Source organism: Helianthus annuus, chromosome 5, assembly GCF_002127325.2.
Source record: "Helianthus annuus cultivar XRQ/B chromosome 5, HanXRQr2.0-SUNRISE, whole genome shotgun sequence".
In the NCBI taxonomy this organism is placed as follows: domain Eukaryota; kingdom Viridiplantae; phylum Streptophyta; class Magnoliopsida; order Asterales; family Asteraceae; genus Helianthus; species Helianthus annuus.
In genome coordinates this window covers 26,343,818-26,365,156 of record NC_035437.2, presented here as the reverse complement: position 1 = coordinate 26,365,156, position 21,339 = coordinate 26,343,818, and the positions used below count along the sequence as shown (strand labels likewise).

The following is a 21,339-nucleotide window of genomic DNA, read 5'->3' as shown; positions in this document are numbered from 1 at the left end:
AACTAACTGTTTTTGGGATATTTAAACTAGTTAGTAGCTAACTAGTAAGTGATCACTATGAAAACTTCTATTTTGTACTTTTAATGAAGTGAAGTACTTTGGTTTTAGAATATGCATATTTTATTAAATTTGGTTAATAATTAGAAGGGCGTTACAAGTTGGTTATTAGAGCTCAAGGTTGTCAACAAAGTGTGTTCGGTTCAAGCTTGATCGATCATCCGGTAAGAATTAATTATTTATTTTTAGTAAATTTTATCATATGTGAGAAAAAGAGATGTGAATTAATGTGCACGGGAAGAGCGTGTTAACACACTCAAACCCGGAAAGTGCACTAAATGAGAACGGTTAAAGCAAGTTACGAACTTGGCTAAACCGAAGCAAATAAAGCTATGTTGTAAATGAAATGTTTAATAATTGATGTAAACACTTCAGTTTCAAGATGACGGAAAGGAGTGACAATGATCTGGTGCCGACAGTCACCGAACAAATGAAAGAGGTAATTGCCGAAGAAGTGGGAAAGGCAATTGAGGATAGTCTATCCGGTTTCATAGACAAAATTCAAAATACAGTGCTATCGTAAGTTGAAGAACGAGTTAAAAGGTTGGAAGACCATGTCAACCTTATGAAAGAAAATTCCGGAGAACGTAAGGGTTGTTCATATAAGGAGTTTATGGCGTATAAACCGCCAATTTACAACGGGGAAGTTGACCCGATAATATGCCAAAGATGGCTAAGTGATGTCGAAGGGGTGTTTGAATGGACCCACTGTGACGTGAGCGATTTTGTGGCTTACGGAACGGGTCAGTTGAGGGGTCAAGCCAAGGACTGGTGGGATAACAAAAAGAGAGAGATTGGAGCCGAAGCGGCAAGGGTCATGACATGGGATGAGTTTAAGGTACCATTCCTTAAACATCACAGTCCCAAGGCGGTTATCCACAGGATCAAGGAAGAGTTCTTCCAGTTAAGGCAAAGGGGTGAAACGATTGATAAAATCACGGGTATATTCATGGATAAGCTGAGGTTCTGTGATGAGTTAGTGACTACAGAGGAGCAGAAAATATATTATTATTATAATATGTTAAGCGCTGAGTACCGAGAGTTCATGACCCCTTCCAAGTATGAGACGCTCACCGAGATCATAAATATGGCTCGGGAGAGAGAAATCGAACATAAAAAGCAAATGAAACGGGGTGAACGAAGGGTAGTGGAAGTTAACCCGAGCCCTACAAAGAAGGCTGGAACAACTGAGTCGGTGAAGAAGACGGATGCGAAGGGTGGATCGCCATGTCACACCCCCAAAATCCACACGCGGAGTACCACCGCTTGGAGGCGTGACATGACCAGGATCAAGCCATCAATCATATCAAACATAGCATTTAATAATAATAAAAGTAATTAAGGTAGTTCATCATGACATGATTGATGTTTCAAAACCAAACATTGTTTAAGTAGCGGAAGCATAGTAGTGTAAACTCCAAAATAGTTATAAGTTCAAATATCGTTCATGATCCATATCCCACAACGACCTGCTACTCCCTGTGCAAGCTCCATAATGTACCTAAGGTCCTGCAAGGCATGCAGCAAATAGTCAACAACTAGTTGAGCGAGTTCACAGAAAGTAAGTTCGTAATAATCATGCGTAAGTTCATCTATTAAGGCTTCCCAAGCAAAAATATTCTATTGGTGAGGGATTCTCACATTTATCCTTTATAACGGGGCTTCCCATTATGGTACTTACTAGACTATTTCCAACCATGTGTTCTTCTTAAACCGAGAACAGGAATACGTACAGGGTCACGCAGGATTTACGTGACGTGCCCTTCCCCGAGGACAGTGGTACGTGTGGGGGGCTGCGCAGGATTTACGCAGCGTGTCCTTCCGACCCGGAAGACAGTAGAAGGTATTGGGTTACGCAGGATTTACGTAACGTGTCCTCCCGACCCGGGAGACAATTGGCAATTACTGGGTTACGCAGGGTTTACGTAACGTGTCCTGACTATCCTGAGGACGATGGTCAATAGTCTAGTGAATGCGTAATTACGAGTAATTCTTTTCAACATATCCAACCCAATTCCCAACCCGGAAATCCCATGCCTTGGCTGTGTGAACTCACCTTGGATTGCTCGGCAGATACACAAAGGGTACAGGTAAGCTAGTAAATGGTCAACCACGTCCTATCATGGTCATTGTACAAGTCAGGTTTCGACCAAGGTAATACACGTATGCATCACATAAATTAATGCATTATTATCACGTATAAATCATGGCAACGTTTGACAGTTAAGCAATACCAGTAACGATCACAACACATTTACTTGTACGATTTGAATAAGCCCAATAATACTCGGCCTAAATAACAAAATAGGATTTATTTGTGCGGCCCGGTAACCTTGTGCGACTGAACTGGATTGTGCGATCAAGTCCAGCCCAATAACTATCTGGCCCAATTAGTAACACATAGCAGCCCAATAACATAACAGTCAACTACATAAGTCCAAATTGTTTGGCCCAATTGGTTGGGCTCGTGACAGTGCATGGTCCGATCAGCGTGCATGCATCACTGGTCTCGAGTCGCAACCAGTGATTTCGAGTCGCAACAGTGATCTCGAGTCGCAACAGGAGATTACGAGTCGCAACAGTGATTTCGGCTTGTCATGGTCTGGTTACGAGTCACAACAGGACTCGCAACCTCGGTTGCGACTTGTGCTGCTTGTGCTAGTGTTGAGGTTTCGAGTCGCAAAGGCTGGTCTCGACTCGCAACCCGTGTCCAGATCAGAATGTAACCAACTTCCTAATTTCCATAATCATTAGCAACAATTAATCCGTAATTCTTGCAAACAGTTTAGGCAGTTTCGAAATCAGATCAATCAACAACTTTTAACAATTTCATAATACCTTCAATTCACGTTCATATAATCATCATTAACAAGAACATATATAACAGTAATTAATCAATGATTCAGCCTATCATCCTTCAGAACATAAACCGTGTATTAGACTATCAAGCACCCTAACCGGTTAACATATACTTGGACCGATTAATCATATCATACCCGACATCATAACAAAACAGAAAATCATAATGCATCATGTTACGAACCGAACCACTAGTAACATCCTAATCCATCATGAAGTCCGATTACTATCAAAATCACATAAACACGAAAATCATGAACTCAAACTAACCGAGATGGAGAGAAAGGATCCGGATTCAACAAGCTTCGAAGCGTGTTCGGCAGCCCTTGGTTCCGAGTTGAGAGAGAGTTTGTGTGTGTGTGTGTTCTTTGTTGCAAGGAGAATTGTGAAAACTAGCAACCCTAATTGTGTATGCATACGTATAAGAGAAGTGGGCCGGAACCTCACTTGGGCCGCCTTGTGGTCTCGAGTTGGGTGTGTGGCCCGAATGGGCTTGTATGCGGTTGGGTTAGCATTTGGTTCACATAACATATGCATTCTCATCAAATCATAAAGCACGTAACAGTCAATCAACCAATGAAATCACAAAGTTCTAAACCGTTACACATAATCTAAGAGTCGGTAAAGTACGAGTTGTCACATTATCCCCAACTAATTGGAAATTTCGTCCCGAAATTTGGTATTCACTCACTGAGGAAGCTAGGTAAACTGATTTTCCTGGGGTGTCACATCCTCCCCCCGTTGATCTGGAATTTCGTCCCGAAATTCCGAAGTAGTAGCTTCAGCCTCAGTAGTGGTTGCGTTGGTTTCGAATAACTGGGGGTACTTTTCTGTCATCCTGTCTTCGCGTTCCCAGGTGTACTCTGGGCCACGTTTGGAGTTCCAACGTACTCGAACAAGAGGGATTCTCTTGTTTTTGAGGACCTTCACATCCCGGTCCGTGATTTCAACTGGTTCCTCGACGAACTGCAACCGCTCGTCGATAGTGAGTTCCTTAAAAGGAATGATGAGGGTTTCATCTGATAGGCACTTCTTTAGGTTCGATACATGAAAGACATTGTGAACTGCCCCGAGTTCAGCTGGTAGGTTTAGCTTGTATGCTACTTTGCCAATCTTTTCTATGATTTCGAATGGTCCGACGTACCGCGGATTCAGTTTGCCCCGTTTGCCAAAACGTACCACACCCTTCCAGGGTGAAACTTTTAATAAAACCCGGTCCCCGACCTGAAATTCCAATGGCTTTCTACGCTTATCCGCGTAGGCTTTCTGACGGTCGCGTGCTGCCGCCATGCGTTGTCGTATTTGTGCAATCTTTTCTCTGGCGTCCACTACAATCTCTGGATCCGTGATCTGACTATCCCCCACCTCTGCCCAACAGAGAGGTGACCGGCATTTACGCCCGTACAATGCCTCGAATGGAGCGGCTTGAATGCTGGTGTGATAACTGTTATTATACGAGAACTCCACCAAAGGAAGGTGCTTTTCCCAGTCGTTGCCGAAATCAATAACGCATGCCCGAAGCATGTCTTCAAGAGTTTGGATCGTTCGCTCAGACTGCCCATCCGTCTGAGGATGATATGCTGTGCTCATGTCTAATCGTGAGCCGAAAGATTTGTGCATCGCTTGCCATAGCTCTGACGTGAATCGTGCATCGCGATCCGAAATGATGGATGTGGGCACTCCGTGCCTAGAAACCACTTCTTTAAGATATACGTCTGTGAGAGTGGAGAACTTATCCGTTTCCTTTATAGCTAGGAAGTGTGCAGACTTGGTGAGTCGATCCACGATCACCCATATAGTATCATTCCCACGCTGGGATCTGGGTAGGCCTGTAACGAAATCCATGGAAATTTCTTCCCATTTCCATTGAGGTATCTTAGGCTGCTGAAGTAGGCCCGCTGGTTTCTGATATTCGACCTTGACTCTCGCACAGGTCAAACATTTTCCAACGTATGTAGCGATGTGGGCCTTCATACTAGGCCACCAGTATGTAGTACTGATGTCGTGGTACATTTTGTCCGACCCTGGATGTACCGAGTAGCGAGACTTGTGAGCTTCATCCATTACAAGTTCGCGTAGACCGCCATAAAGTGGGACCCAAATACGCCCCGTTACATAGTAGGCGCCGTCTGCCTTCTGTTCCATTTGTTGTCGTGAGCCGCGTAAGGCTTCAGCCTTGACGTTTTCGGGCTTCAATGCTTCTGCCTGAGCACCTCGTATCTGTGCAGGAAGGCTAGACTGAATCGTAAGCTGTAGCGCTCGCACGCGCCGAGGTAAAATGTCATTCCTACTGAGGGCATCAGCCACAACGTTGGCTTTGCCTGGATGGTACTTGATAGCGCATTCGTAATCGTTCAGTAGTTCAACCCATCTTCGTTGACGCATGTTCAAATCCTTCTGCTTAAGAATATGCTCGAGACTCCTGTGATCGGTATAAATCGTGCACCTGGTACCGTACAGGTAGTGTCGCCATATCTTAAGCGCGAAAACAACAGCTCCCAGCTCTAAATCGTGCGTCGTGTAGTTCCGTTCGTGAATCTTGAGTTGACGTGAAGCGTAAGCAATAACCTTGTCGCGCTGCATTAACACACATCCAAGTCCCCGAATGGATGCATCACAATAAACCACGAAGTCATCTGTGCCCTCTGGCAAAGAGAGGATAGGTGCGCTGCAAAGTCTCCTGGGGCTCTCCCCAGCGATAGGTAACACCCTTCTGTGTCAGTAACGTAAGCGGCTGAGCAATCTTCGAAAAGTCTTTAATAAACCGTCTGTAGTAACCCGCCAAACCCAAGAATTGGCGTATTTCCGTTGGCGTACGTGGTGCAGGCCAGTTTCTGATCGAGTCTACCTTGGATGGATCGACATGGATCCCATCCTTGTTCACTACATGGCCTAAGAAGTGGACTTCACGAAGCCAGAAGTCACATTTCGAAAACTTAGCGTACAGCTGTTCCTTCCGAAGGAGTTCCAAAATAAGGCGTAGGTGCTGCTCGTGCTCCTCCTGACTCTTGGAGTAGATCAGAATGTCGTCGATGAAAACAATGACGAACTTGTCAAGATAGGGTTTGCACACCCTGTTCATAAGATCCATAAATACAGCAGGCGCGGTCGTTAATCCAAATGGCATGACAAGAAACTCGTAGTGACCGTAACGAGTTCTGAATGCAGTCTTGGAGACGTCCTCCTCTCGGACTCTCAGTTGATGATAACCTGACCTCAGGTCTATCTTCGAATAGTAACACGACCCTTGTAACTGGTCGAATATGTCGTCTATGCGTGGAAGAGGATAACGGTTCTTCACCGTCACCTTGTTGAGTTCACGGTAGTCGATGCACATTCTGAACGTACCGTCTTTCTTTTTCACAAATAGTACTGGAGCTCCCCAAGGCGAAGAGCTTGGACGAATGAAGCCCTTTTCCAAGAGCTCTTGTAGCTGCTTTGACAATTCCTCCAATTCTGATGGAGCTAGACGATATGGTGCGCGAGCTATGGGTGCTGCTCCTGGAGCGAGCTCGATTTGAAATTCGACCTGACGATGAGGCGGTAAGCCAGGTAAGTCTTCAGGAAACACCTGAGGGTAGTCACGTACAATTGGAATATCCTCCAATTTCTTTTCCTTTGCTGATGCGTCAGTAACGAGTGCCAAGATTGCGGTGTGACCCTTCCGCAAACACTTCTGAGCCTTCAAGAAAGAGATGATGCCAACCACAGCACCACTCTTGTCGCCTTGGACTTCGAGAGGTTCTTGACTAGAACGTGGAATACGAATTATCTTCTCGCTGCATAAGATTTCCGCTTGGTGTTGGGATAGCCAATCCATCCCAATCACGACGTCGAAACTACCCAAAACTATGGGAATGAGATCTATAGAGAAAGCTTGGCCAGCTAGGATAAGATTACAACCCGGAACTAAGTATAGCCTCTAGACCTTACCATTAACTAATACTACGACACGTTGGGTGTTCAAGGGAGTTGGTGTATGTTTTATCATTCGGCTAACTTCAAAGACAAATAATTGGTATTTACACCCGAATCAAACAATATAGTAACATAAGAGTCGACAAGAAGTAACTTACCCACTATTACGTTAAGATCGTCCCTTGCATCACCCTGATCCATCCCAGACACACGGTCGTGGGCGTCATTGTTTCCATTGTTTCCCCCGTTGCTAACCCCATTGCCGTTCCTGCTTCCATGGTCGTGGTTCTGGTTCTGGTTCCAGTTCAATTGTGGATAGTGTCTCTCATAGTGATCCTTTGTACTATACTGAAAACATTCTCTGAAACTTTGCTGCTGCCACTGAGCCTGTGGGGCTTGAGGCTGTTGTTCCTGACCTACAGGACGTGAGTTTCGACAATCCTTAGCTTCATGACCAATCTTAAGACATCTCTGACATCGTTCCTTGCGACACCGTCCACTGTGGTGTCTGTTACAATGGTTGCACCATGGGTGAATTCCTCGATATCTTTTCTGCCCATGATTACTAGAAAACTGCCGTCCGGGCCAATGGTAGTCATCTGTCTCTTGCTTCTGCGTCAGAGGCTGGACCAAAATCAATCCCGTGCTCAGGTTTTCATCCCACTTGCGTTTGTTATCTCTAGAAGCACATGCAGTATCAGTCTCAGCACGCTTCGGTAGTTTGTTCTGTTCTACAGCCTGGTCTGTGAGACGATGAGCCAGTCGAGTGACTTGCTGGATAGTGCCAAGGTTAGCTGTGGTCATATGACTCTGAATTTCGGGCACTAAACCCTTGAGATACAGTTCGATGCGTTTGGTGGGAGGGTCTACCATAGTAGGACAAAATGTGGCTAACTCGTTTGATCTCCTCGTGTAGACTTCAATTTCAGACCCCACCATCTGTAGGTTGAGGAACTCTACCTCTAATTTGTGGATGTCCTCTTGACTGCAAAACTCTTCCTTAATTAGGTCCTTGAACTCATTCCAGGGAGTGGCGTTAGCAGCTGCCAGCCCTAACATCTGAACCTGTGCTTCCCACCAGGTTAATGCAACACCTTCGAGTGTTCTAGTAGCAAACTTCACTCTACGAGACTCAGGGCAATCATGCACCTCGAAGTCAGTTTCGAGCCTTTCGAACCAATGGAGGAGTCCAACCGCTCCCTCCGTGCCGCTGAAGGTACTTGGATGACAGTCCATGAAATTCTCGAAAGTGCAGACTGGTTGCTGTGCGGGTTGACCTATTGTGTACGAATAGGACAAGGTTTAATTACAAGGGCTAGTTTAGGAGTGTAGGATCTAAGGATCCTAATGTGTGCTATAACCACAGGATATACCTCCTGCTTGTGCGGCTGCAAGTGTCGTAGCAACTTGAGCTTGAACGAGAGCCTCTAGCTGGGCTTGAGTCATGTTAATTTGTCCAGACATGATCTTCATTGCAAAAGTAGCGTAAGTGAGAATGGTTCGCGAGTAGGGCGATGACAGAAAAGTGTAAGCACGTAGGTGTTCTTATGTAATAAAGTCATGTGTATCTAAGCGTAATGCGAGCAAAGTTCTAAGCAGTTCTAGCAAACAGGCAATAAACATAAACCTTATTACCTAGGATGTCGAGTCTTGCACGTGGAGCCAAGCGTCGTTGTGGATTGTTGAGAGCACTGTTCTGGTTATAGTCCGGTTTTAATAAAAACGTTTTCCCCATATTAAAACCAGGTTCTCTATAACCAATGGCTCTGATACCAATCTGTCACACCCCCAAAATCCACACGCGGATTACCACCGCTTGGAGGCGTGACATGACCAGGATCAAGCCATCAATCATATCAAACATAGCATTTAATAATAATAAAAGTAATTAAGGTAGTTCATCATGACATGATTGATGTTTCAAAACCAAACATTGTTTAAGTAGCGGAAGCATAGTAGTGTAAACTCCAAAATAGTTATAAGTTCAAATATCGTTCATGATCCATATCCCACAACGACCTGCTACTCCCTGTGCAAGCTCCATAATGTACCTAAGGTCCTGCAAGGCATGCAGCAAATAGTCAACAACTAGTTGAGCGAGTTCACAGAAAGTAAGTTCGTAATAATCATGCGTAAGTTCATCTATTAAGGCTTCCCAAGCAAAAATATTTTATTGGTGAGGGATTCTCACATTTATCCTTTATAACGGGGCTTCCCATTATGGTACTTACTAGACTATTTCCAACCATGTGTTCTTCTTAAACCGAGAACAGGAATACGTACAGGGTCACGCAGGATTTACGTGACGTGCCCTTCCCCGAGGACAGTGGTACGTGTGGGGGGCTGCGCAGGATTTACGCAGCGTGTCCTTCCGACCCGGAAGACAGTAGAAGGTATTGGGTTACGCAGGATTTACGTAACGTGTCCTCCCGACCCGGGAGACAATTGGCAATTACTGGGTTACGCAGGGTTTACGTAACGTGTCCTGACTATCCTGAGGACGATGGTCAATAGTCTAGTGAATGCGTAATTACGAGTAATTCTTTTCAACATATCCAACCCAATTCCCAACCCGGGAATCCCATGCCTTGGCTGTGTGAACTCACCTTGGATTGCTCGGCAGATACACAAAGGGTACAGGTAAGCTAGTAAATGGTCAACCACGTCCTATCATGGTCATTGTACAAGTCAGGTTTCGACTAAGGTAATACACATATGCATCACATAAATTAACGCATTATTATCACGTATAAATCATGGCAACGTTTGACAGTTAAGCAATACCAGTAACGATCACAACACATTTACTTGTACGATTTGAATAAGCCCAATAATACTCGGCCTAAATAACAAAATAGGATTTATTTGTGCGGCCCGGTAACCTTGTGCGACTGAACTGGATTGTGCAATCAAGTCTAGCCCAATAACTATCCGGCCCAATTAGTAACACATAGCAGCCCAATAACATAACAGTCAACTACATAAGTCCAAATTGTTTGGCCCAATTGGTTGGGCTCGTGACAGTGCATGGTCCGATCAGCGTGCATGCATCACTGGTCTCGAGTCGCAACCAGTGATTTCGAGTCGCAACAGTGATCTCGAGTCGCAACAGGAGATTACGAGTCGCAACAGTGATTTCGGCTTGTCATGGTCTGGTTACGAGTCGCAACAGGACTCGCAACCTCGGTTGCGACTTGTGCTGCTTGTGCTAGTGTTGAGGTTTCGAGTCGCAAAGGCTGGTCTCGACTCGCAACCCGTGTCCAGATCAGAATGTAACCAACTTCCTAATTTCCATAATCATTAGCAACAATTAATCCGTAATTCTTGCAAACAGTTTAGGCAGTTTCGAAATCAGATCAATCAACAACTTTTAACAATTTCATAATACCTTCAATTCACGTTCATATAATCATCATTAACAAGAACATATATAACAGTAATTAATCAATGATTCAGCCTATCATCCTTCAGAACATAAACCGTGTATTAGACTATCAAGCACCCTAACCGGTTAACATATACTTGGACCGATTAATCATATCATACCCGACATCATAACAAAACAGAAAATCATAATGCATCATGTTACGAACCGAACCACTAGTAACATCCTAATCCATCATGAAGTCCGATTACTATCAAAATCACATAAACACGAAAATCATGAACTCAAACTAACCGAGATGGAGAGAAAGGATCCGGATTCAACAAGCTTCGAAGCGTGTTCGGCAGCCCTTGGTTCCGAGTTGAGAGAGAGTTTGTGTGTGTGTGTGTTCTTTGTTGCAAGGAGAATTGTGAAAACTAGCAACCCTAATTGTGTATGCATACGTATAAGAGAAGTGGGCCGGAACCTCACTTGGGCCGCCTTGTGGTCTCGAGTTAAAAAGCAAATGAAACGGGGTGAACGAAGGGTAGTGGAAGTTAACCCGAGCCCTACAAAGAAGGCTGGAACAACTGAGTCGGTGAAGAAGACGGATGCGAAGGGTGGATCGCCAAGTTGAAAAGTATGTGGAAAGGGGCACAAGGGTGAGTACCGCTTCAAGGACAAACCATGTCCCATATGTGGGAAGACGGGGCACACCGCGTCGTTATGTCCAGGAAAGGTCTCTGTTTGCTACAAGTGTTACCAACCGGGCCATAAAAAGTCCGAATGCCCGGACTTGGTTGGAAAGAAAGACACCAAAGAGTTCCCAACAGAAACTTCAAAGGCGAAGGCCAGGTCCTTTCAACTAACAGCGGCTGAAGCGAAAACAGAACCCGATGTGGTCTCAGGTATATTCGCATTAAACTTGATTCCTGCACGTGTATTATTTGATATGGGTGCGAATAAATCCTTTGTTTCACATGGATTTATTCGACATCCTTCATTTGTGTTTACAAAATTATTTGTGCCCTTAGAGGTTGAAATAGGAAATAACAAGAGTTTCATAGTGTGTGACGTTTGTCAAGATTGTAAATTGAGTATTAATGATGAGGAATACTCAATAGATTTAATCCCAATGTCGATGGGAGAATTTCAAGTGGTGGTCGGGATGGATTGGTTATCCTGGCTGTAGGATCGTTTTCAGACCCGAACGAGTCGATCAGAAGAGTAATTCACCAATTCAAGAGGCGGAAACTAATGAATCAGTGTTATTTCAGCCGTATTCACTTTAACTTGTTGATTTTATTGATATAGAATCCTTTTACAAGCACGACAACACTTCGGCAGCACTTCGTGGCAAACCGGAAGACTTCCCTAATGATTTCGCTCCAAACAGCCCTATTTATAGGCAACCTTATTCCGCTTGAACGTGTTTCAAGCGGAATCACATCGTTTCATCTCAAGCAAAATCAGACTTGATGATTCGAGCGGAATCACTTACATATATCATTTTCTTGGATTCCGAGCCATAATCTAACTAACTCTAAACAAGACTCGATACAAGACATAGGCGGCAGACGGATGCACCAACAAACTCCCCCTCGGATGTTGACGGAGTCTTCAGTGTCGAGTCTTCGGTTGTCAAACTTTCAGTCTTTATCAGTCTTTGTGCTTCTCTCCGAAGTATTCTCCATTGTAAGCATCCTTACTCAATCTCTATCTCTTGATGTCTTTAGACTCCCCCTCTCAATCTGCTGGGATCGTAGTCTGGAAATTACCATCTGCTCAGATATCTGAATTTGGCTTTGATCTATCTTCAAACCTGCAAATTCTCAACCATACACATAAGTTTCTCAAAGATTAAATCTTTAAAATTTATAAACCTCTTGCAAGAAACATTCAATAATGATTTATCTTTGAAAAAAAACCATTTTTCAAATACAATCATTTTCACACACTCTTTATCCAAACATGTTCTTCATGTCTAGCATTTGGAATTTCGAAAATCAGCTTTTCTACATCAGATGTCAAAAATCTTTTTGAATTTTTCAAAAGTTTATGCTAAAACACACTAAAATCTTTTTGGATTTTTGAATGAATATAAATGCAGTAAAGAAATATTTACAGACAATATTTTTGTGAGTTCGTGCAAGAGGATCATATCAGTTTTTGAGACAAATCACTAATAGCATTAAGCTTGATTTCATTTTAAGTTCTGAACAATTCACCTAGATTGTCAGTATATTGGTCCACTTAAATTTTCACACAAATTTCAACTGTTCTGAGATACGAAATTAGTGTCTTAGATACTTAAACTCATTCGAGTGTCCCACTACTTGAATATACTCCCGTATCCAGATCCCAATATTCAGTCTTACAGGTGAGTATACCTAGATGATATCTGTAAAGGGGTTAAATTGCGAAGGCTGTGAGAGCTCAGGTCAATACTTCCGTATACACAGAGAGATGACAGTTTCGACTTTTGGTGTGTCCCCTTTAGAGGATCTTTTCTTCAACAGCAATGATTATCAATTTTATTGTTTAATCATTTTTGCTGAGGGCTGCGCTATTTTTCAAGCAATTGCAGAAAGTATTATACGGGGACTAGGTCAGAATTTCCATTCAGCAGAAGTCCCGGAATAATATCCCAGATATCACTGAGTATAAAGACCTAGTATCTCAGAAAGAGGGACATTTCAAACAAGATTTCGGGGGTTACCCATATATCCAAGAAATGTTCCCCACGAGATAAGCAAGTTTGAATTTAGGTTTATATCTCGTTACAATCTACTAAATGAGTAAAAACCTACTGACACATCCGCAGTAAGATTGTTTATCACATTTTTAACTTTCCATTTCTTTAGCGTGTTGTGATAGTCCACTGATTTACTATCATTCCTCTTTTATGCAACAAAAACTCATTTTTCATTTTATCATGTTTTTGATTTTTACAAATTTTCTAATGTTTTTGGATTTTCTGAAATTTTAAATTTTTACTCCACCTAAAATTCAAACACATTTAAAGGAAATTTGAAAACAAACTGTACAAGAACATGACAACTGATATTGAATCGCCTCAATTATCCATCCACTTGGCATAAACAATCAGAACTCCCCCCTACAACAAACTATTTTCCCATTATGATTTCAAAACACTTAAGTTCGTTTTAATCAAAATGGTTTTTCCGGAAAATAAGTTTGTTTATCAACCATTTGTAGGTTTGGGGTCACTTCATCACTTTGTTTACCAAAACTTTTGAATAGATAGTTAAATCAAGTTCAACTTAATGACCTCGATTAACCACTTGTAAGATCAACTATCAAACATTTTCAACCAATTACCATCTGTTGGTTGAATTCTCAAGGTGCCGATTCCTACTCCACACTTACCAACCTGGGAGTTCCGGCAATTTACACTTCTCAATTTTAAATTTTCAAAAAACATTTTCAAGAATAATGCCGATTCATGCTCCGCGATTACCAACTTGGGAGCTCCGGCAAGTCAGGTTTCTATTCAACGAATAATATATCCACCCAAGCCTGACCAGCCTTAGGTGTAACCTTTTCAGTCTCATTTGGGGTTCCATCTTTCCTTTTTGATTGATAAAATTCGTTTACCCCTTTAGCCTTTCCCTCAATCATTTTTCCAAAAATATTTTTCACTGCAGGATTAAAGGCTTTTTTAACATCCAATTCTTTCTTTATAGAAAAGAATTGGTTTGAAATTTCAACTTTCCCAATTTTAGATTTCAAATTTTTAGCATTCAGTGGTGGAAAATTCACATCATCCACTGGCGGAACTTGCTTCACTTCTTTGACAACAACATGCGGCTCTTCTGATTTTATGAAATCAGATTCATCACCAGAACTTGCTTTTGATTGCTTAACAACCCGGATTTGATTGTTAAGTTTCTCTTTCTTTTTGAAAACATTTTTCGAACACTCACCAACTTCATAAATTGAATTTTCAAAAACTCTAAGTTTGTGTGTTGGTGGTTTGATTTTCTCAACAATTTTTTCTTTCAGTTTTTCAGAAACTTCCTGTTTTGGTTTGAATGTTTTCGGAAAATTCCTAGCAACATGACCAGCAGTTTTGCACTGAAAATAGGTTCTCGTTTCTATCTTCTTTTGAGCAACACTCTTCTTTACTTCTTCTTGCTTCTTGGCAAGGAATTCTTGATTTGTCTGTTTCCTGAATGCTTGCTCTTTTTCAGCCTCTGAAGATTTTCCTGAAACAAACAAAGTTTTTGGTTTATAAACTTTTTCATTTTTATGATTTTTCGGTTGATTAAATCCAAGACCTTTCTTTTTGACATTACCATTATGGTTAGGTTTCTTTTGGAAACTATAACCACAATTGTAACCCATTTTTTTGTTAATTCTTTGCTGATCTCTTCAAGTGTATTGTTTAGGTTTTCCAGAAAGATTTAAATCTTTTATTTCAGAAATGTTAATTTCTGTGATTTTGAAAACCTTTTGAATCATTTCAACTTTCACACTCCTTATTGGAAAAATCTCATCAGAATATAATTTGTCAGAATCTTTCAAAGTATATGCTACTTTGATTGGTTCGTCATTCAAATTAGATTTTGATAGCAAAAATTCTTTATCATAAACCCGTTTGTCCTTTTTGATTGTTGTGTCGGACTCAGACTTTGACTTGGATTTGGACTCCGATTTTGACTCCTCAATGTCATCTTTATCCAACACCTGATCGACCACACTTTTTATCAATTCGGACTCATGATCAGTGTCAGACGATGTGTACGTGACATCAATATTTTCCGGCAAGTTATCTGACGGCCCAGACTCCCACTGTAAGTTAATTGCCTTTTTGACTCTTTCAGAATTTGGATTTCGAGGAGAATATCCATTTTCGACCGGGGGCGGACATCTATTGTAGACAACACTTGGTTTTTTACCAGAAATTTCTACTTCATCCTCTTCTTTTGTCTTGGACTTCTTTTCTTCCGAAGTCTTTTCTTCCTCAAAAGTCTTCAATCTTTCCACAATCGGATAAATCCTGTCAACAACAAAAGTAGAACATGAGTTACTTTTCTATAAATTGTTGACTCTTTCAGTTTCAATTCTTTGTGTTACCAACTTCAATTCCAGTTCAGCACACTTCTCTGTGTAGTAGTTGACGTCATCAAGCTGTCTCATGTAAGCTCCTTTGAGTTTATTCATTGCAACAACTTGTTCACTATTCGATTCGGTGTATTTGTTCATTTCTCTGTTCAATGTATCATATGATTCTTTCAACCTTTTAATGTTGTGTAGCAGCTCATTGTTTTGCTTGATCAGAGAATCACAATTCATGCACTTCTCAGGAACTTTAACTGCTTCAACATCAACTTTGATTTCAAATTCCGGAACTTCTTTGACTGTTCTCACTTGAACTTCTTCTTCTCTTTTCTTTTTCTTAGCTTCAGCTTTTCTCCTTTCTTCCTCTTCTTCTTTTTCATATCTTTTCCATTTCTCTTCTCCAGCTTGCCTAATTTTTCTATATTTTTCGGCCCAATATTCATCATAAGCATTAGCAACAAAGGCTTTAGTGTTTAGCATCTCTTTGGCCATGAATTCTTGGTCTGGGCAAAAATTATCCCAACTGAAACCTTCTAGCAATTTTTCATCATCTTGATCTGCTAAGCATACTTTACTGTCCGTTGGAATGTATTTATCCCAACTGAAACCACCATCCTTGCCCTGATTAACCAGACACGCTCTCTTTGAATCTTCAATTTCTTTTCTTCCATGTGCAGTTTGTGCCTGATGTGTTGCCTGTTGTTGTTGATATGGCTATTTTGTAACTTGATGATAAATCGCCTTTTTGTAGTAGTCGTTGTTTCCGAAAGGATTTTGAGCTCCACTCGCTTCACGATTTGTGCATTCTCTCTTGAAATGCCCCCTTTCCCTGCAACGAAACAAGTAACTTAAGACTTATCAAAACCTAAAGTTGAAACATGAGCCTCGCGAAAATCATCTCTGCCTGTAATTTGTTTGAACTTTTCAGCCCGTCTCAACACACTAGCCATGCACCATTTAATATCCATCAATTCCATTTCCTCGGCATCAATTTGATCGTAATCCTCTTTCGTGAGTGTTGGATTCCCGATCCTTCCTGCAACCAAGCCCCCATAAGATTCAAGCACTGTCACCAACAAAGACATGTGACTTTTAGCAACTTCCTCATTATAATTCTGATCAGTTTCAAGCTTTAAGGCAATGTTGCATTGAAGAACTTTGCCACTCTTTGTTGTAGAAAACTGTGGATCATATGTTGGAAATGAAGAGAATCCTGTTGTGCTGCTTGATCCTTGAGATGAACTTTGAGAAGAACCTTTTGCATTATAAGCAGTTTCAACCTTTGGAGAGAGATTTGTCTTTTCATTAACACCACTTTTAAAGTACAAACCAATGTCCTGTTCTCCATCATAGTTCGTCATCCTAGCAATCTTTCTCTGCTCCATCTCTTGAGCTTCAAGATGTTTGATGAACCCTCCCAGAGTTAGATCGTTATATTATGTTCATTATTCCTCAACATCATCAGAAACGTTCCCCAAACATCATGTGGCAACGCATCTTCCAGTTTCTCAATCAGCTCATCTTTACTTTTGTGGATGCCCAATCTAGTCATATTCTTCACCAAGTTACAATATCTTTCAATAATCTGCTTGGTGCTTTCCGTTCTCAAATCCCGAAATAAATCAAATTCTTTCTTCATTAGAGACACTTTGTTTCTAACCAAATCTTCATTACCAAGAGACTTTGCTTCTAATTCTTTCCAGATCGAATATGCACTACCATCATGTTGAAGTAAGATCAAGATGTCTTCTTTAATTGCCTGCTGCAACAAACTAACCATCAGCTTCTCATCTTTGTATTTCTTTTTCTTATCAGGACTTAATTCTCTAATTGTTATAATCTTTCGATCACTGCCAAGGGGTCTGAAATATGGCACTTCAGTATGATCCCAAGCATCCAAATGATACGCCTCAACCCAGTTACCAAAGCGTTCGGACCAACCGTTATAATCATCAATGTCCATAAGCTTAGGCGGTTTTTGAGTTGTTCCGGTTTCATTTTCAAGCAAAGCATTCTGAGTAATTGTGATAGGACTAGCAAAGGCATTGTAGAACTCGTTGTCCATTGTTCAATTTTCAAAAGTTCACAAACTCCCAAGTTCAAGCGAAATAGCAAGAGTATACTTTCAAGCGAAATCAATGTCTGTTCAAGCGGAATACCGATGACTATTCAAGCGGAATACTGAAGACTTGTTCAAGCGGAATACCAACTGACTTATTCAAGCGAAATATCTCTTTTGTTAGTGCATGCATCTGTCGACTTCGTCTTGTATCGAGTCTTAGTCTTAGAGTGTTAGATTAGGGCACATTGTACGAAATTTCCCAAGAAAGTTGATTTCACATATATGGACATGTCCGTATGTGGGAAATCAGAATTATGTCCATATGTGGGAAATCAGAAAGATGTCCGTATGTGGGAAACCTAGAAGGTGATTTCACTTTTATGGACACCATGTCCATATGAGCGAAATCTCAGATCCTATATGTACCTCATGTACGAAATCATTTGTAACACTTCTTGTTTTCCATACCGAGGTGCTGCCGGTGTGAGATTTGACTGTACAAGCTGTTATATCAATCATAAACGTGATTTAAGTGAAGATCTAGCTGTTTCTACATTGGTTACTTGTTTTCCGCACCTGTAACTGATCAAGACTCCTCTGATAGACTCGTTCGGGTCAGAATACGATCATACAAGTGGTATCAGAGCTTCAGGAGGAGGAGTTCTACAGAGATTTGCTGGATTTCATCATAAATTCTTACTTCTACACCTTCTTTCTTCATCAGAACGAGATGTTACGGTCGAAACTTGTTCAAATTTTCACAGACTGAAGGAAATTGATCATAGACAAATCCTTGAAAGTTTGAGCTTAAAATTCACAGTAAAAATGGTCCAAAATACCCCCCGAGTTGATTTCGCTCATACGAACAACTCTTGATTTCACCCCAATATACATCAGATTTCGCTCATAAGGACACCCAAGACACCTAATTTCGCTCATAAGGACACTCAAGAGACCTGATTTCGCTTTTAAGGAAACTACATAACCCTGATTTCGCTTTTCAGGACACCTTGACCATATGATTTCGCTTTTTGGGACACCTTGACCATATGATTTCGCTCTTAAGTACATACAAGTCACTGATTTCGCTCATAGGGTGCACAAGTCCCTGATTTCGCTTTTAAGGTCACCAAGAACCCTGATTTCGCTTATAGGTGCAATAAAACTCCTATTTCGCTCATAAGAACCCTGATTTCGCTTATAGGTGCAATAAAACTCCTATTTCGCTCATAAGGACCCTGATTTCGCTCATTAGGCCCATACAGGTCCTTGATTTGGCTCATAAGGCACATACAAGTCTCTGATTTCGCTTATAAGGTCCCTACAGGTCCCTGATTTTGTTCAAAAGCTGATTATTGGTTACTTTCGCTACAAAGTGCCTGTGTTTGAACAACGTGCATTGAAAAATGGATACTGAGTTCTACAACGCTTTTTCTACAACCCCGACTAGTCCATCCGACATTGCTAAGAACATGACAATGGAGAATGAAACCGGAACAATGCAAAAACCCCCGAAACTTATGGGAATTGAGGATTGTCACGGATGGAAGAAACAGTTTGAGAATTTGGTTCAGGCGAATCATCTTAGAGCTTGGGAGAGCATCGAAACTGAATATGAGAGGCCAAAGAATTCAATTGGAGTTGGTAAAATCATTTCAGAGTTCACTGAGCAAGAGAGAGAAAGTTACAAAGCCGAAAAAATGATGACCAATCTATTACAACAAGCTGTTAAAGAGGATATATTTCTGTTGCTTCAACATGATGAAAGTGCTTATTCTATTTGGGAAGCTCTTAAGAAGAAGTTTGAAGGAAGTACTGAGATGCTACAAAGTAAAGCAGCTTTGTTGAAGAAGGAGTTTGAACTGTTTACGTGCATGCCTGGTGAAACAACAAAGACTCTTATTGAAAGATATTGTCATCTTGTACGTACCATGTCACAATTGAAGATTACAAAAACTCTAGCAGAATGGGTAGAAAAGCTTGCTGATGCGTTACCGCAAAAGGAATGGGGTACATATCTAATGATATTGAAGAATTCCGGACAGTTTAGCAGGCTATCAATTGCACAGTTTATCGAGAAGCTCGAGGCACAGGATCTGGAGCAACAGAAAATTGCTAGAATGAACAGTTTAACTCATCAACAAGATAATTAATTGTACTATAAAGGAAATGTTCAAACTGCTGAAGCCAGTCCAAAGATACAAACTGAATTTAGTGCTGGAAATCAATCTACACCAAGCAGTCAAGGATCAGTCAACACTAGTGGGTTCTCAACGGTGAATCCTCCAAGTGTTCAAAGTGCATCTACTGGAAATGGTCATCTGATTCAGTGCAATGTAGCTCTACATCTTCAAAATGGACAAAATTATTCTGAAGAGGTTGTAAAGAATCATATGGGATTATTGGTCACTGCATTAGAGTCTTACGAAGGGTTGATTACAGGAAAAATTGGCAATCCAATGCTCACAAAGGAAGATTATGACCAAATCGATGCAGAGGAGCTGGAACTGATGGATATTAAATGGGCTTTAGCGAGTGTTTTGAGGAGAGCAGAAAAGTTTAGATTGATTACAGGAAGAAATGACTTCTTGGATGCAAACCTTTCTAATCTAGGATTTGATAAATCTAAAGTTGTCTGTTTTCGTTGCAGGGAGAAAGGTCATTTTAAAAGAGAATGCAAGAATCAGGAGCCGAGAGGAGCGAAGGAGACGTCTAGGAAAGATGATTATTATAGGAAATCCATTTATCAGCAAATCACTCATCAACCGCATCAACAAAAAGAAGCTCAAACGGCACATGGATGAATGATCGAGGATGCAAAAAGGAAAGCTTATTATGGCATCGTTGATCAAGATGATGAGAAAATGGCTGAAGGTTTTAGCTGGGACAAGTTTATTCCAGCTGATTCAAATGTTCAAGCGTTTATTACACATATTATTCGAAAGCCAGAAATGCTGAAGGAATGGATGGAAGTGTTATCTGATGAAGAGAAAAGTGAAGATGAAGGATCTGTTTCATCTGAAAACAGTTCATCAGAAACAAGTGATAGTGATGAAGAAATGGAACAGATAAATCTTGGAAAAACGCATTTATCTTCTGACACTTTTGAATTTTATTTTGCAGAAAAATTGAAGAAACTTAAAGAGAAGAAAGCTGCAAAAGAATTGAAAGAAGTCAAAGTGATTGAGAAGATTGTGGAAGTTGAAAAGATAGTTGAAGTCGAGAAGATCGTTGAAATCAGAAAACCATGTCTTACATGTTTAGAGTCTTGTAAACAATGTATAGAAAAAGATGAGAGGTTTAGTGAGTTAGAAAAGTTGAAAGAACAATTGTTGTTTGATGTAAAGAATTTGAAAAAGTCGTATGATGTATTGAACAAACATGTGAATAGTCTGGAGAAGACTAACTCTGAAAGAGAGAAAGCTTTGAAGATGATGAATGCTACCATGATGTCAAAGCAGAAAGAGATCAACTTGTACATAGAAGAATGTGCAAAGTGGAAGAAAGAGTTGGGTAGTGAAGCAACTGAGAATGAAAGAATCAGAATATTGCTGCGAAGCTACACAAGTTGTGACTACATAATCGATAGAATTTATCCAACAGTTGAAGGATTTGAAGCATTTAAAGGTGAAGAAACAAAGTCAAAGAAGAAGAAGGATACTGGTAAGAAACAGTGTGTCTGTTTTAATAAGTGTCCGCCTCCGATTTGGGAAGGGTATTCGCCTAGAAAACCTAACGAGGAAGAACTAAAACAGGCAGTCAATATTAAGTTAGAATCCGAGATAACCGATGTTTTACCGGACAATATTGACGTCACGTTCACAGCATCCGACACAGATCATGAGTCCGAATTGATAAAAAGAGTGGTCGATCAGGTGTTGGATAAGGATGAGGAGTCAGAGTGAAAGTCCGAGTCCGAAAGTTCGTTTCAGTCAGTCGGGAGTTCGAGTTCGTCCGAAAAGAGTTCAAAATCGTCGGGAAAACGGGTTTATAG

At 41.1% G+C, this 21,339-nt stretch overlaps 2 protein-coding genes across 2 annotated transcripts; one reads left to right on the top strand and one right to left on the bottom strand.

The window, feature by feature from the left end:
* The first annotated feature begins 622 nt into the window (after positions 1 to 622).
* Positions 623 to 2,846, top strand: LOC110942850. The gene is made up of 2 exons (XM_022184612.1): positions 623 to 1,274; positions 2,842 to 2,846. The coding sequence occupies exons 1-2, from the start codon at positions 623 to 625 to the stop codon at positions 2,844 to 2,846; spliced, it is 657 nt and encodes a 218-aa protein (XP_022040304.1).
* Positions 2,847 to 6,903: 4,057 nt separating this feature from the next.
* On the bottom strand, positions 6,904 to 15,775 carry LOC118492081 (golgin subfamily A member 6-like protein 1). Its single transcript, XM_035989858.1, has 4 exons — positions 15,303 to 15,775; positions 15,121 to 15,221; positions 14,284 to 14,427; positions 6,904 to 7,250 (listed from the first exon to the last, which is right to left on the bottom strand). Exons 1-4 carry the CDS (start codon positions 15,773 to 15,775, stop codon positions 6,904 to 6,906), a joined length of 1,065 nt encoding a protein of 354 aa, XP_035845751.1.
* Positions 15,776 to 21,339: the final 5,564 nt, after the last annotated feature.

What these genes read in the sequence shown, in the direction of transcription:
- LOC110942850 (XM_022184612.1), top strand. Translation starts at nt 623, where the DNA reads ATGAAAGAAAATTCCGGAGAACGTAAGGGTTGTTCATATAAGGAGTTT.
- LOC118492081 (XM_035989858.1), bottom strand. Translation starts at nt 15,775, where the DNA reads ATGGCCAAAGAGATGCTAAACACTAAAGCCTTTGTTGCTAATGCTTAT. An exon ending in GGATGAAGTAGAAATTTCTG is followed by an intron (nt 14,428 to 15,120) that starts GTAAAAAACCAA and finishes TGTTTGTTTCAG; the next exon opens with GAAAATCTTCAGAGGCTGAA. An exon ending in TTTTCAGTGCAAAACTGCTG is followed by an intron (nt 7,251 to 14,283) that starts GTCATGTTGCTA and finishes CACGTCCTGTAG; the next exon opens with GTCAGGAACAACAGCCTCAA.